A 12,248-nucleotide genomic window follows, 5' to 3' on the forward strand; every position below is an offset into this window, starting at 1 on the left:
AGCGAAGCACTGGGCTGCAGCGGACTGGTATCAGTCGCAGACTCTGCCAAGACACTCGGCTGTGGAGGCAAGCTATAATAAGAGTTATAATTGTAACCATACCCACAAGAGGACATCTGAGACCACTACAAGACAAAAATCCTAAATTATAACATATACCCTCAAAAAAACAAAACCAAAAAAAAAAAATCAGCAAAACCAACTTGCTACCTTCTGTTGACCACAGTCAACTACAAAAGGCTTTAGTTACTGGAAAACAAAAAATTCTATCTTGGTGCTTTCCTCAGAAGTGAGCATCAAGACAGAACAAACGAACGATCGAATCTCCCTGCTGCTGCAGAAAACAAAGGAAAAAACACCAGAAGCCAATAGACTTACACAGGCAAAAGGTTCAGTCAGTTTGTGTTGTACCATCCTCCTTCCTATACATCTATAAACTAAGGACAGGTGAGCTTCCTCGGCCAAGGACGTCTTTTCTTTCCCATACTTTTCACCCAAGAAGGAAACACACACATAAATAAATGATATAGAGGAAGAAAGCTGCGAGCTCAGGAGGCCTGAGAAAGCCTCATACGAAAACACAACTGTAAAACATCTTACTTGGCCTCATTTTCCTGGAGCACACACAAGGCAAAGAGAAATTACACTAACCCTCTTTGTTCCTACAGATATGCATTTAGGAAGGAAAAATGCAGGTTCCCAATTCACTCTGACTGGGCTCCATAACAGAACATTCCATAGACATGTACTTGTGCAGTAATTGCAAATAGCAATTGCGTCAAAGAGCTCTGTCTGCTCTGTGTATTCAAATATGCTGCTTTTTAAAGCCTTTAGCAAACAATAATGTGATGCTGATACAGTCTCAATCTTCGGAATGACAAATAACTGGAAAGGGGAAAAGCTTCTCAGATCCATATTCTCTGTACAGATATACTTTGATCACTATTCGATTAAACTGAAAAACATGTTGTCCCCCCTCAGAAAAGTTTATGAAGCACAGATGATATCAACATCATCCTAGGTACATTTCATTTTGTACTCTAATAATGCTCCAAGTAAGAAATCCCTGTACAAAGCCCACCAGTCAGTTCCTGAGCTCAGAGGAAAATGGACTGAAGTCCTAAAATGTTTCTATTATCAATTTGTACTCTTTGTCCTAACTACCTTGGAAATGACCCAAACAGGGCATTTTGTTTTCAAATTTAGCGTAAGCAATTTTGTAAGTTATCAAAATATAAAGATAAACTGCTTGCTTCCAAAAAAATTCTGGACACTTCTGTGTTCTTCCTACAGCTATCTCATATCGATCCTTGTTATAAAAGGACATAAAGTCAGGCAGTAAGCTAATAAAGCACTGCTATATACTCCAACATGATTTAAGACGTGCTTCTACACGAAGTCCAGAAAACCTCTCACGCACCAAATGTTACGTGCTCAGTATGGGTCCTTTCCCTACTTTTCTACTTCAATAAAAAAAAAATTTTTGGCTGGAACACCCAGGCTTCTCCTCAAGTCTTCCAGAAGTACCAAAATATATTTGAACTTCAAGTAAATACGTAAAAGGCATCTTGTTCGTGACTTATCCGACATACTGCAAACATCTCAGGGGTTCTGTTTACATCGAATGCTACTGATTGCTGAAAACATCCACAAGAAGAGAGAAATATCCCACATGGTTTAGTAAAATAGCGAGGAAAGTATCCCTTAAAATGAGTGAAAGACAAAACTCCTGAAGTTCCCAGCAGTCTAAGTAATGTACTGCAAATAAGAAAAACACATGCAAATAGCTAATCCTGCATATTTACATAATCAATGCTATAACCATGGACAAGTAGGTCCATGTAGGGACCATTTAGCGGGACTAAATAACTAATATCTTCAAGCCATAAAACTAGGGAGGTAATTGTGAGATACCTCCACAAGCATGGGTGAAGGATGCTACTCCAGAAATTCCCATTTAGCATTTCAGTGGGAATCCACCAAAGGGAAATTCATCAAGTGACACACCAGTGTCTTCCTTTTTGAAACCAATCACATAAACAGGGAAAAGACAAACATGACAGCAAAGGCTGCAGGAGATCAAGGTGTATAAAGCAGAGGTAATTACATAAATTGTCTTCTCCGAAATCTGTAAAAACAAGATCAACAATCCAAGTCATTTCAAGCAGAAATTAGGTTGACAGCAGGTTTTGACAGGCAGTCCGCCATTCACCCATAGCAGGAGCTTCTGCTGGAACTGTACTTTGAGCCACAAATGAAGCCAAATAGGAACTTCTGGCAACGTAGGGTGCAGGGGGTGAACAGTGAAAACCATCTTTTCACAGGAAATAGCCTTCGTACTTTCTAATGCTCATTTTTTCCTTAAATTGTGGTTATTATGTATTGGAAAAATATTTATATTAATCAATTGAAGAAAGCTATTTAAGACACTTGCGAATCAAGGGGAAAAAAGAATTGTAAATTAAACCATCATTGAGTTTGAAATGTTGTCACATTCCAGAATTTTAAAATACTAAGAATCACACCGTTCAAAGATTTCAAGTAATTTCCACTTAGTTTACACAAAATATCACGTACTATAAAGCAAACTGATTACAAAAAAGCAAAACGACACTAAATTGTTCCCTGTTTTTATTATAGTTATATTGTTTGTCATTTTACTTACCCATGCTTCGTGCCATATATCTCCTTTTCTTTTCCTTTGCCCTTCTCTTTTATTTTTTCTTTCTCTCTGCCTTTACGCCGCTCTCTTTCACGAGACCCGCTATGAGTTCTCCTATGACTGGATCTTTCACTACTTCGACTATAAGAACGTTGACGAGGTCTTGATCGTGATCTACACAAAATCCACAGTATTAAAATTTAGCAGTCATGCATTTTTCACTGTCATTGTATGTTAGATTTGTTATATAGTCCAACTATTTTAAACACATTTTCAAATCATTTAGTAATTTCATACTTTTAAACAAAAACCTGCCAATTTATCCAAAGAAAAGTGAAAAAGAAAGCACTGCTTCTACTCTGAAGGAAGAATGCAAAATAAATTAAACCACCTACTTAGTATTCACCCATTAACCAAGTAATCTGTATTACCAAAGCAATCTTTGGAGCTGTTGGAGAAGGAAAGGAAGGAATTTTTTTCTTGAACATTAAACTTGAAATTCTTAAGTTCTGATCAATTTAGCTTGGCAAATAATCAAAGAATTTACAGCTGCTAAGTGCTTGTATTTACATATTAAATACATTACTACTACTAACGATTCTATGTTCCAACAAAAACCAGAAAAACCAGAAGCGACCTGTCCAAAGGCCTGTCTTTAGCCTGCAGAGCTGACGCTTGCACACAGCTTCTTAATATCAAATGCAGATTTGAAACACACTTTGCAGAGAACCTATAAATAGGCCAACCCTACAGGCCCAATAATGCAAGAAACTGCATACAGGTGCGAGGGTTTGTACACGTTTTTGGTTCTTGGTTACAAGTTCCTACACGGCTGTAGGATACTCTGTTCTCAATCATGTTATCCATTCCTCTGTAATAAATATATGTTGTTACTGATATACTTGCATGAAAAAAGATCAAGAAGTATTACAATATGACTGTTTCTATATGTATCCAAAAAAACCTTTTCATTATTCCTGAATTTCTTTTAGACAATTTTCTAAATTTTAATTTATAATTTATCATGGATCAATACATCTTTTCTGTGGTACATGAGTAGCTATAGACAATGAATATTTAGGAAAACAGCAGTTCAAGTTTGCCTTAGTTTCTATTACAACGTACATCTTGATAAAAGTTCTGACGGCACCTCATTGAAAAGTTTCATTAAGTACCGAGAGCGTTGGAGAGGGAAGGGCATTTTTTAAAACAGTATAAAAAAATTTATTTAGCACCTCTTGGAGTGCAAAACTCCAAAGGCCTTTAAAAGCAAAATCACATACAAAAGATCCCTCCATTTAAAAGGCAACAACTGTTTAATAAAACTCCACAATAGAATAAGCAAAAGAAAATACTACATCCAGATGAAGCTATAAATTACATTTAGGAAGAATGTTGTTATTGAGTCTGGAATCTGTCCAGCACCCTGGGGTTCACATACCTATTCTTGCCATTGCGCCTTTCAGACTAGCACCAGAGGTCAGAACCTCCGTTTTACGTTTCATTCCGCAGATGGCATCTCTTGCGACGCGGTATGTCCCATTAGCGGTCACCCTATTAGCACTAATACAATAGATCAAATTACCACTTAAGTGGCGTATTATGAACTATAGAACATTTTCTCTCTCAAAATGGATTTTTATTATGTCATCACAAATTAAAAAGCATCCATCCATTCTTTAGTCCTCAGGTAGAGGAAGTTTTGCCCTAAAAGAGTATTCTGGATATTAGATCTATTTTTTGATTGGCACTAAGACATTGGGTTTACAAGCATCGTGAGGAGGCAGGCACAGACTTACAGACCCTACAGACATTCACTGTTCAAAGGTAACCATGATTTCGGAGGGCTCTGCAGGTAAGATGCAAAGTCAGAAACAGTAAAAACCAAAACAAACTAACAAAAAAAAAAAGCCCTGTAGCAACACAAATCACCTTCATTTGATGCAAGGCCTCTCCTTACTTAAGGGTGTAGTCCTTCAAACAGAAGTAACTGAGGAATCTAAAATACTTATTGCTAGAGAGCTTACTGTCTCAGCTCAAATTTGAGCTTGATTTCATATCTGCCTTTCGCAGGTGCAAATAACAGCAAATTCAGTTCAGATTAGCTGGATGCTCAAATCCTAGATTTCTGTTCGTTCACACATGTCTAAGTAGAATAAGTGGCAGGTATAATTTATATACAGAAAACCAGCTTGTAAAAATTAAAAGTAGACTTGTGGCATCAAATTTGTAATAATGTACTTATAACAGCATTGACAAACCGATGAACATTTTCTTTACAGAAGCTGTCACTGTTCTTTCATTTGCAATCTTTTGCACCCCTAAAATTCATTAGCCTGGAGTGATCCCTAATCATTGTTTATCCTTTGGGTTTTACAATTAGAGAAAATAGCTGATACAGCTTGTGTTCCCTGTCCCGGGCACGCAGGTGAGGCAGGCAGATGACTATCAACGGGATATTACAGGGAAGATCTTAACAAAAATGTTAAGTTCTACTCCACAGAAGCCATCTCTGCAGGATGCATTAGTTCAGTCAATCCTTCAATTATCAGAGCAGTTGATCTGGGCTGTAGATCAGCCCAGAGCACAGATGCAGACAATCCAGAATTGGCTTCATGCAGAGACAACCTCAGTTTGGTCAGACTTGTTAGCTCAGATAACAAGTTAGCACGCGTAGAAGGGTCTTCAGGGCAGTTCAGGTGCCAAGCCCGGCTGCCTCCGTGGGCTGCAGACCCCCAGCCTAACCCAAACTGACTGCCATGCCCTATTTTAGGGGATCTATAGAAAGAACGGCTCAGAAAAAAAAGCTGCAAAGTCATCTAGTGTATTCCGCTGCACCTGAATCAACTTGCAGAGTCTCTCCTCTACATTTGCTCTCCAGTAGCTAAGACGGACGCAGGGTTTATTTGCTCGGCACAGGACAGAGCAGCCAGGACAGGAGCGCTGAGGGAGAGAGACAAGCACACCGTAAGACAGCCTCTCGATGTAGCACCAGGTGAACACCGGCCACGCTGAGCCGCGACAGGCGTGCGCAGGGATAGCCTGACCTCCTCCAAAGATGAGTTTTCCTGGGTTTTCCATCATTGTACGAAGTTCTTTGCAAATATTTAATTTTTCATCATTTTCCCTTAATGCTGCAGAGCTACAGCCCTCCCAAATAAAATTAACTGCCTGCTAAGTTCACTGTATGTACTTATATTGATTATACATGTTAATATATTTGGTTATATTTATATACAAACAGTATTTATAAAGCAACACAACTCCAGAAATACAGAAAAACATACTAACCCCAGTCATGAACAGGGGTAAAGTAAATAAGGAAAACTGAGGCGAAGAAAAAAAGGAACAGTCTAATATTCCTGCTCCCCTCAATTCCTGAATGCTAGTGAAACTTAGATTCTGTTTCTCGCTTTTAAACTGGGGTAACTACTGTGTTTCGCATGTTGTACAGCAATGAATACTTTTGAAAAAGCTTATTCTCTATTAACCTTTCTCCTTCACAATCTACCCAAAGTCATAGTAACGGAGGACCATTAGAAAAACCACTAGGCACCACAACACATAGTTTTATTAACAAATTTAAGCTGAATCCCAACTCTTGTTTAAGTCTTCTGCTAGTCTGAAAAAATCCTAGGGACTTCTCACACATGTAGAGGCATGAAAATTTTAAAATATATTTGCTTAACTATCTGAGTAACAGCTTAGTATATTATGAGTTAAGACGCATTAGGTAGTTTTACCACATTTTGATGAAACAAAGGAAGCACAGAGACTAAATACTTTAAGATAACAGACATAAGATGGCAAAAATAACAAACTTCACGGTATAATTCTCTAGAACAATTTCAACTTGCATGATAAAATAAGTTCTGCCAGCAATACTTCTAAAACTGAACCGGAATTAACAGGAAGCCAGCAATAAACCATGTAAGAACTACTGAGCTTAAGCAGGTAAGACCACAATCTTCTTGATCTCTGCTAGTGTGTGCACTCTTAAGAGAGCTCTCAGTTTCTATGAAGTGCCATAGGAAATGATGATTAGCTACGACTGAAGCAAAAGCCACAATTACACTGATATACGGAGTGAACGCTGCATCACCTCCAGAATGCGTGAAACTACCTCTTTAGGCCATGAAAACGGACAAGCACTGAGATGTATCGGGACTCTGCAGTGCAAGTCTCACAGCAACAAGTGGGAACTGCAAAACAGTTTTGGGGTTTTTTTTTCCCCTAAGGGAAAATAAAAAGGCAATGGTTTGTTGCCTACAAACAGGTTCTCCCTGCATTCATCAAAAAACCAAAATACGAGCTAAGGCTTCTTTCTCCCCAAACTGAAAAGCTTAAGGAAGGGACTGAGCAAAAGAATAAGCAAAGAAGAGACTCACTTTATCTTTTAAAAAAGGCATAAGATGTAATCTTAAGGGGGGAAAAAGTCAAGCATTTTAAACATGAGAATAAAAATGAGATTATTGATTCAATAAAGTTAAGAAAACTTAAATGAAGCTAAAGAAATTAGATTCATAGCAAGAAGGAAGCAAAAATTATGCAACACCTTATACTGAGAGGCCAAAAATATGTATTCAGAAAGCAAAGAAGTTATATGAAAGTGTTTAACAAAAAATTACAAAGAAGCAGCACAGTTTCCCACCAAGTATGCAAAAGGATGTGCTGTGTTTGTATACAGGCAGACGTTACTACTCTTCCTGGGATTTTATTTATTGGTAAGTATTCCCAAAACAAACTGCCACTTAAATTTTCCCTCTTAAATAAAACTGTTCTAAGACCTCAACATCTAAAACCTGCCTCATTTCCTCCAGCTCTGACGGATGCTCCAATCTCTCTGACATCCCAGGCTAATGAAACCCACCTGGAAATACAATTCAAGACTAATTCTGCAACACCAAACACAAGCTTCAACGGGCCAGGTGAGACGAGGACTAGGCAATGAAGAAGCCACGATTCCCCATTTAGCTTGGTCTTGTCTGAAACACCAGGGAACAGTAAGCGACTGTATGAACAGACACCATCCTGCAGACATCAGGACAGAATTAAGAGGACACTTAAAAGCAAGTCTGGAATGTTGTAAGCCTCAAGTCTGTCACTTTGCAATCCAAATAGCTTTCTCTACTTAATTTTTATGCTGTTTCTTCCCCCTCTCTCTCTTCCTTTTAAAGAAAGAGCTAACATTCAATCTCTGACATCCACTTTTCTGTGGCAACTGCAGAATTTGAACGATGAAACCTCGGAAAGTTAGATCATGCTTTGGCAACTTCAGGTAAGGCTACTGACCTTTCTCTAGTACACCAAGGCTGCAGGTAATTAAAGAATTAAGATCAAGACCAACAAGAAAAACGATGCTTCATACTGCCTAAGATACATTCAGGATTTCGTAGTGTCATCCCCCAGCAGCACAGCCTGGGTTCACGGGGTAGAGCCTCTCGGTAACGGCAGACGAGCAAGGGCTAACCTCAGACCGGACAGCCGTATCGGCACCTTCACAGGGCCGGGCTTAAGCACACAGAAAAGCTGCACTTAATGCCCCAGAACTTCGTTTTACAGTATGTTACCATTTTAATAAGATAGCTGTCTTTTTTCTTTGCCTATAAGCCCAAAATCCTAAAATATTTGTTTTAAGAACACTTTATGCAAGTTTCCATAAGGCCTCTATTAAACCCAAAATACACAACAGGCTCTTGACAGTGGAAGATAATTTCATAAAGTGAAAATTAAAGTATACTAAATTTGCTACTCGGTGTATAACAAGCTGCAGTACATTTCCATTTGTAGCGTGAACGAATTCACCTGTATGTTACTATGAATTACTGTTAAAATATCTTGCAGTATCTACAGGACAGGAAATAAAGATATAACTTTATGAAATGGAGCTACAAGAAGTCATTTGTGCCAAGAATTCATCAGTAAACAAGAACAAAAGTCCACAGATCAAGCAGAGAATAAAGATTTTCTCTTTTATTGCTGTTGAAAAATAAAAACAATCCCCATTATTCATATTAAAGCAAGTCCCAAAGTGTTCAAATTATAGAACTACTGGAGGAAAAAAAAAAAGAGTCAGGCTGGAGAGTCGGCTGCCAGCATGCACACCCCCTTCCCCCCGAACCGACACACACCAAACACCCACCCACCATGCCAAAGGTTAAGTCATTTAGTCAAGTTCAAAGATCTTCAAAGAGTTCTTAGATCCAGATAAGCCCATATGTTGCCAAAATTCTGTGAAAAGCTATTACTTTCCAATCTGCTTTTCATGTCTAAGTTACAGAACACACAGATGCTTGGCATCACTCAGTATCCCTAAATTCTCACACCAGATAATCAAGGCTCACCAATAACTTTCCTATCTAAAATCCTAAGAAATGTCTTTATTCCATCAACACTTAGTCCACTTGTAAAAATTGAAAGTATCCATAAAAGCCCATTCAGTTACTGCACAATAAGTGTTAATTTGCTAATTTCTTCACAGGTAATCAATTAAAATGTAAAATATTGGATAAAATTAGTTGCACTAAATTTAACAGCTGCTCCATAAGCATAATTAGTTTCACAAGGGCCATATGTATTCTGAACAGAGACGGAGTTGAAACAAATAAGCAGATTTTAAAACAAGTTTGAGGAAATCTGCATTTAATTAGCAGGTGGGCACTACAACTGCATAATGTTTTTATACATTTATATTTATGAAGTGACAGAAGATCTAAAGGCTTTTTAAAATGGCGTTTATTGTTTGAATGGGAACTGTTTTGCTGCATGCTAAAGTGATTTAAATCCTTATAGCTCTGCTTTGAAAAAATCATAAATGGTGAAAGAAAACATGTGGAAAACTGTAAAACTAGAAAGAATTTGCGACAAAAAGCAGATACACATACCATAACCAAAAGGAAACTACACTTAATTAAATGTACACTACATCTGGAATATCAGCCTAATAAAACGTGAAACTATTAATTTTCATTGTTCTAAAGGAAATGAGGTCAGTGTCGTTTAGTATTTCCCCAATTATATTGCACTAAAGCATTGAACTATATCTTCTAGGTACAATCTAATATTTTCAAAACACTACAGTTTTTAAAAAAGTCACTGAGATAGACTTTTTTAAAGGGAAAGAAGAATTAGAGCACAGAAACGACAGCTCAAACAGAAGAAAACAAGCGCGCTTTCAGTGAAGGTAAGTGTTTGAAAAAAATAAGTTATTTTGTTGGCAAACAGCAACCACCACTCAAATGAAAGTTCCAGAGATGTCAAGTTCCTCCCTGGCATTCTTCTAAGTATCTCTCAGCTGATACCATTCTTATTAGATTATTATTAGCTCAATAGCTGCAAGCAAAACCCGACAAGTTCATGCCTCTTTAATACTTTAGCAATAAATCAAAAGTCTGGGAAAGAACAATGAAACACAACTGCATTGCATCAAACCTGGATATTCATATTGGCAATAAAGACATAGTGCAAACGCACAACTAATTGCAGCAAAATGACATGTTCTCTTTCGAAGCATATTAAGAGAAAGTTTCTTGTTTAACTCAACTTCACTAGCAAGGAAAAAAAATCACGGTACAAGTTCTTGGGGAAGGTAAAAATGTCAAGCATCAACTGCAGTTGTTCAGAGTGTGGAAATTACTAATACTACGCTTTTTTTTTTTAATACAAATACTGCTACCTCTATAAAACATTTTGGGTCACTATTAGTTTGCAGCTTTAAAATGCATGTGTCTGAGGAAATTAAGTATAGATAATGTGTGATAATACGGTTTATTTATTGTTAAATATAAGGTGAGTGAAAAATGAAACTAGGCAGAAGCAGAGAGTCAGCTTTTAAGTCTGAAATGAGAGTGGTGCTAAGAGGAAAAAGAAGTCATTTCAAGCCAGCAATTTAGAGAGTTGGTAAGTGACAAAATAGAGGGGTATTAAAGATAATAACAAGATCATCCACAGCGCCACAGAAATGCAAGATGAAATACAAACAATAACAGGGACAAGCAAGAACACGGTTTGCAGAACTGAGACAGTGGATTCACCAGATACAGGCATCGGCTTAGTTCAGTAATAAACAATTCTCCACCTATAAATTACATTAATTACATAATCAAACATTTGAGGAAACAATACTCAAAATTCCAGTAAGCTGTAATAAAAAAGAAAGTAGTTACTGAAAACTTGCATGAACACTACATAAATGCAGCCAGGCAGAAGAGCAGATAGAGAAGACACTGCTTTTAGCCTTGTTTATTCTCAAGAAGTCCGTTTGTTACAAGTCTAGTTCTCCAGGCTACAACCTTCTGGTCTACCTCTTCTCACTTCCAAAGATTAAAGTGCCTTCTTCGCCACAACGCCTTGACCATCCTACAAAGAGTCTCCTTACAGTAGCTGAAAGGCTCTAGATCCAGTGCCAACAGTGACAGCGCATCGCCGGTTCAGCACGCCCACATCACCACAAAGGTGTTGGAAAACCTTCAGGAGACCAACGACCAGGTGAGAAAACTGTCTCCAGAAATACAGAAAGTTTACTTAAATTGAGCTTTTGTGTCAGCAGCCCTTTGCTCAGAGACTTGCTTCTCGTAGAGTTTGGGCAGAAGTCCTCGCCTAAGGAATGAGTGATAGAAGAGAAGCTGCCCACGACCCTACCAGCTCCAGGAGCACTTCGACAAAAGCCTTGCCGGAAAACTAAAACCAGAAAACAGACTTTACTAAACATTATCTGAAAACCAGAAATATAAGTCAGAGATTAAAGAGCTGCTATTCAAGCATGGAGGTAAACCATTTGGTTTTTGTTGATGTGCTTTTACAAAATGCCTAACAAAGCTAGTTACACTAACCTGTACATAACCATAACTTGCTTCCTTCATCAAATGGCTCACTCGAGGAGCATTTCCTTGCATGCAGAAGTGTGATTTGCTTGAGAAGGCCAGATGCACATTACAGATCTGTATGGAAGTACATGAACTAACTGCAGCGTTATTGGATACACATTATTTTTGCATTCGGCACAGAAAACAAGATATGCTATTTTTCAACAGGCTTTTTTATGCAGAGGCAGGATTGTGGGAGCAGCTGTGGCCAAAGGAAGTGTAATGAAGTGTGCTGGCTGGGGTTTGGGAAGGGAGAACAGCTGTGTGAACAGCTCCCACTGATCTACTGGAATTGCGAGCTGTTCCACTCCATTAGTGATGGCAGGAGGGGATCCTCTCCCCACTGTATTCCTTCAGCTTACAGCAAGATCACTGCTTACCCTAGATATAACTGCTCCAAAGGAGCTGAGGATCTTTGGCCTCATCATCGGGGGGAAGCGCTGCATCATTCATTTCCCTTGTTAATCTGTACAAAGACTCTGAACTGCTTCTCTTTGCTAAGATTTCACCTCAAATTAGGACCGTCAGTTTAAGAACACATCTATTTTTACATGAAATTAATTTCTTTCACATCTTTCTTTTCTCAGAGACTGTCTCAAAACAGGACTTTTTTCTAACCCTACATTCATGCAGCCATCTCAGGACTGAACAGTAAAAGCTAGAACTTAATTCTAATGACCTTTGGGTAATAAAATAATAAAGAAATGGGAGCTAGTACACTG

The 12,248-nt window shown here is 38.2% G+C and overlaps 1 protein-coding gene across 1 annotated transcript in view; it reads right to left on the bottom strand.

Moving 5' to 3' along the window:
- The window catches only part of RSRC1 (arginine and serine rich coiled-coil 1), a 180,430-nt gene that overhangs the window by 137,260 nt on the left and 30,922 nt on the right, over positions 1 to 12,248 (bottom strand). The window contains exon 5 of the mRNA XM_072868510.1: positions 2,666 to 2,836. Within this exon, the coding sequence (XP_072724611.1) occupies positions 2,666 to 2,836 (171 nt within the window). The remainder of the gene's footprint in view (positions 1 to 2,665; positions 2,837 to 12,248) is intronic.

Source organism: Ciconia boyciana, chromosome 7 (genome assembly GCF_034638445.1).
Source record: "Ciconia boyciana chromosome 7, ASM3463844v1, whole genome shotgun sequence".
Taxonomy (NCBI): domain Eukaryota; kingdom Metazoa; phylum Chordata; class Aves; order Ciconiiformes; family Ciconiidae; genus Ciconia; species Ciconia boyciana.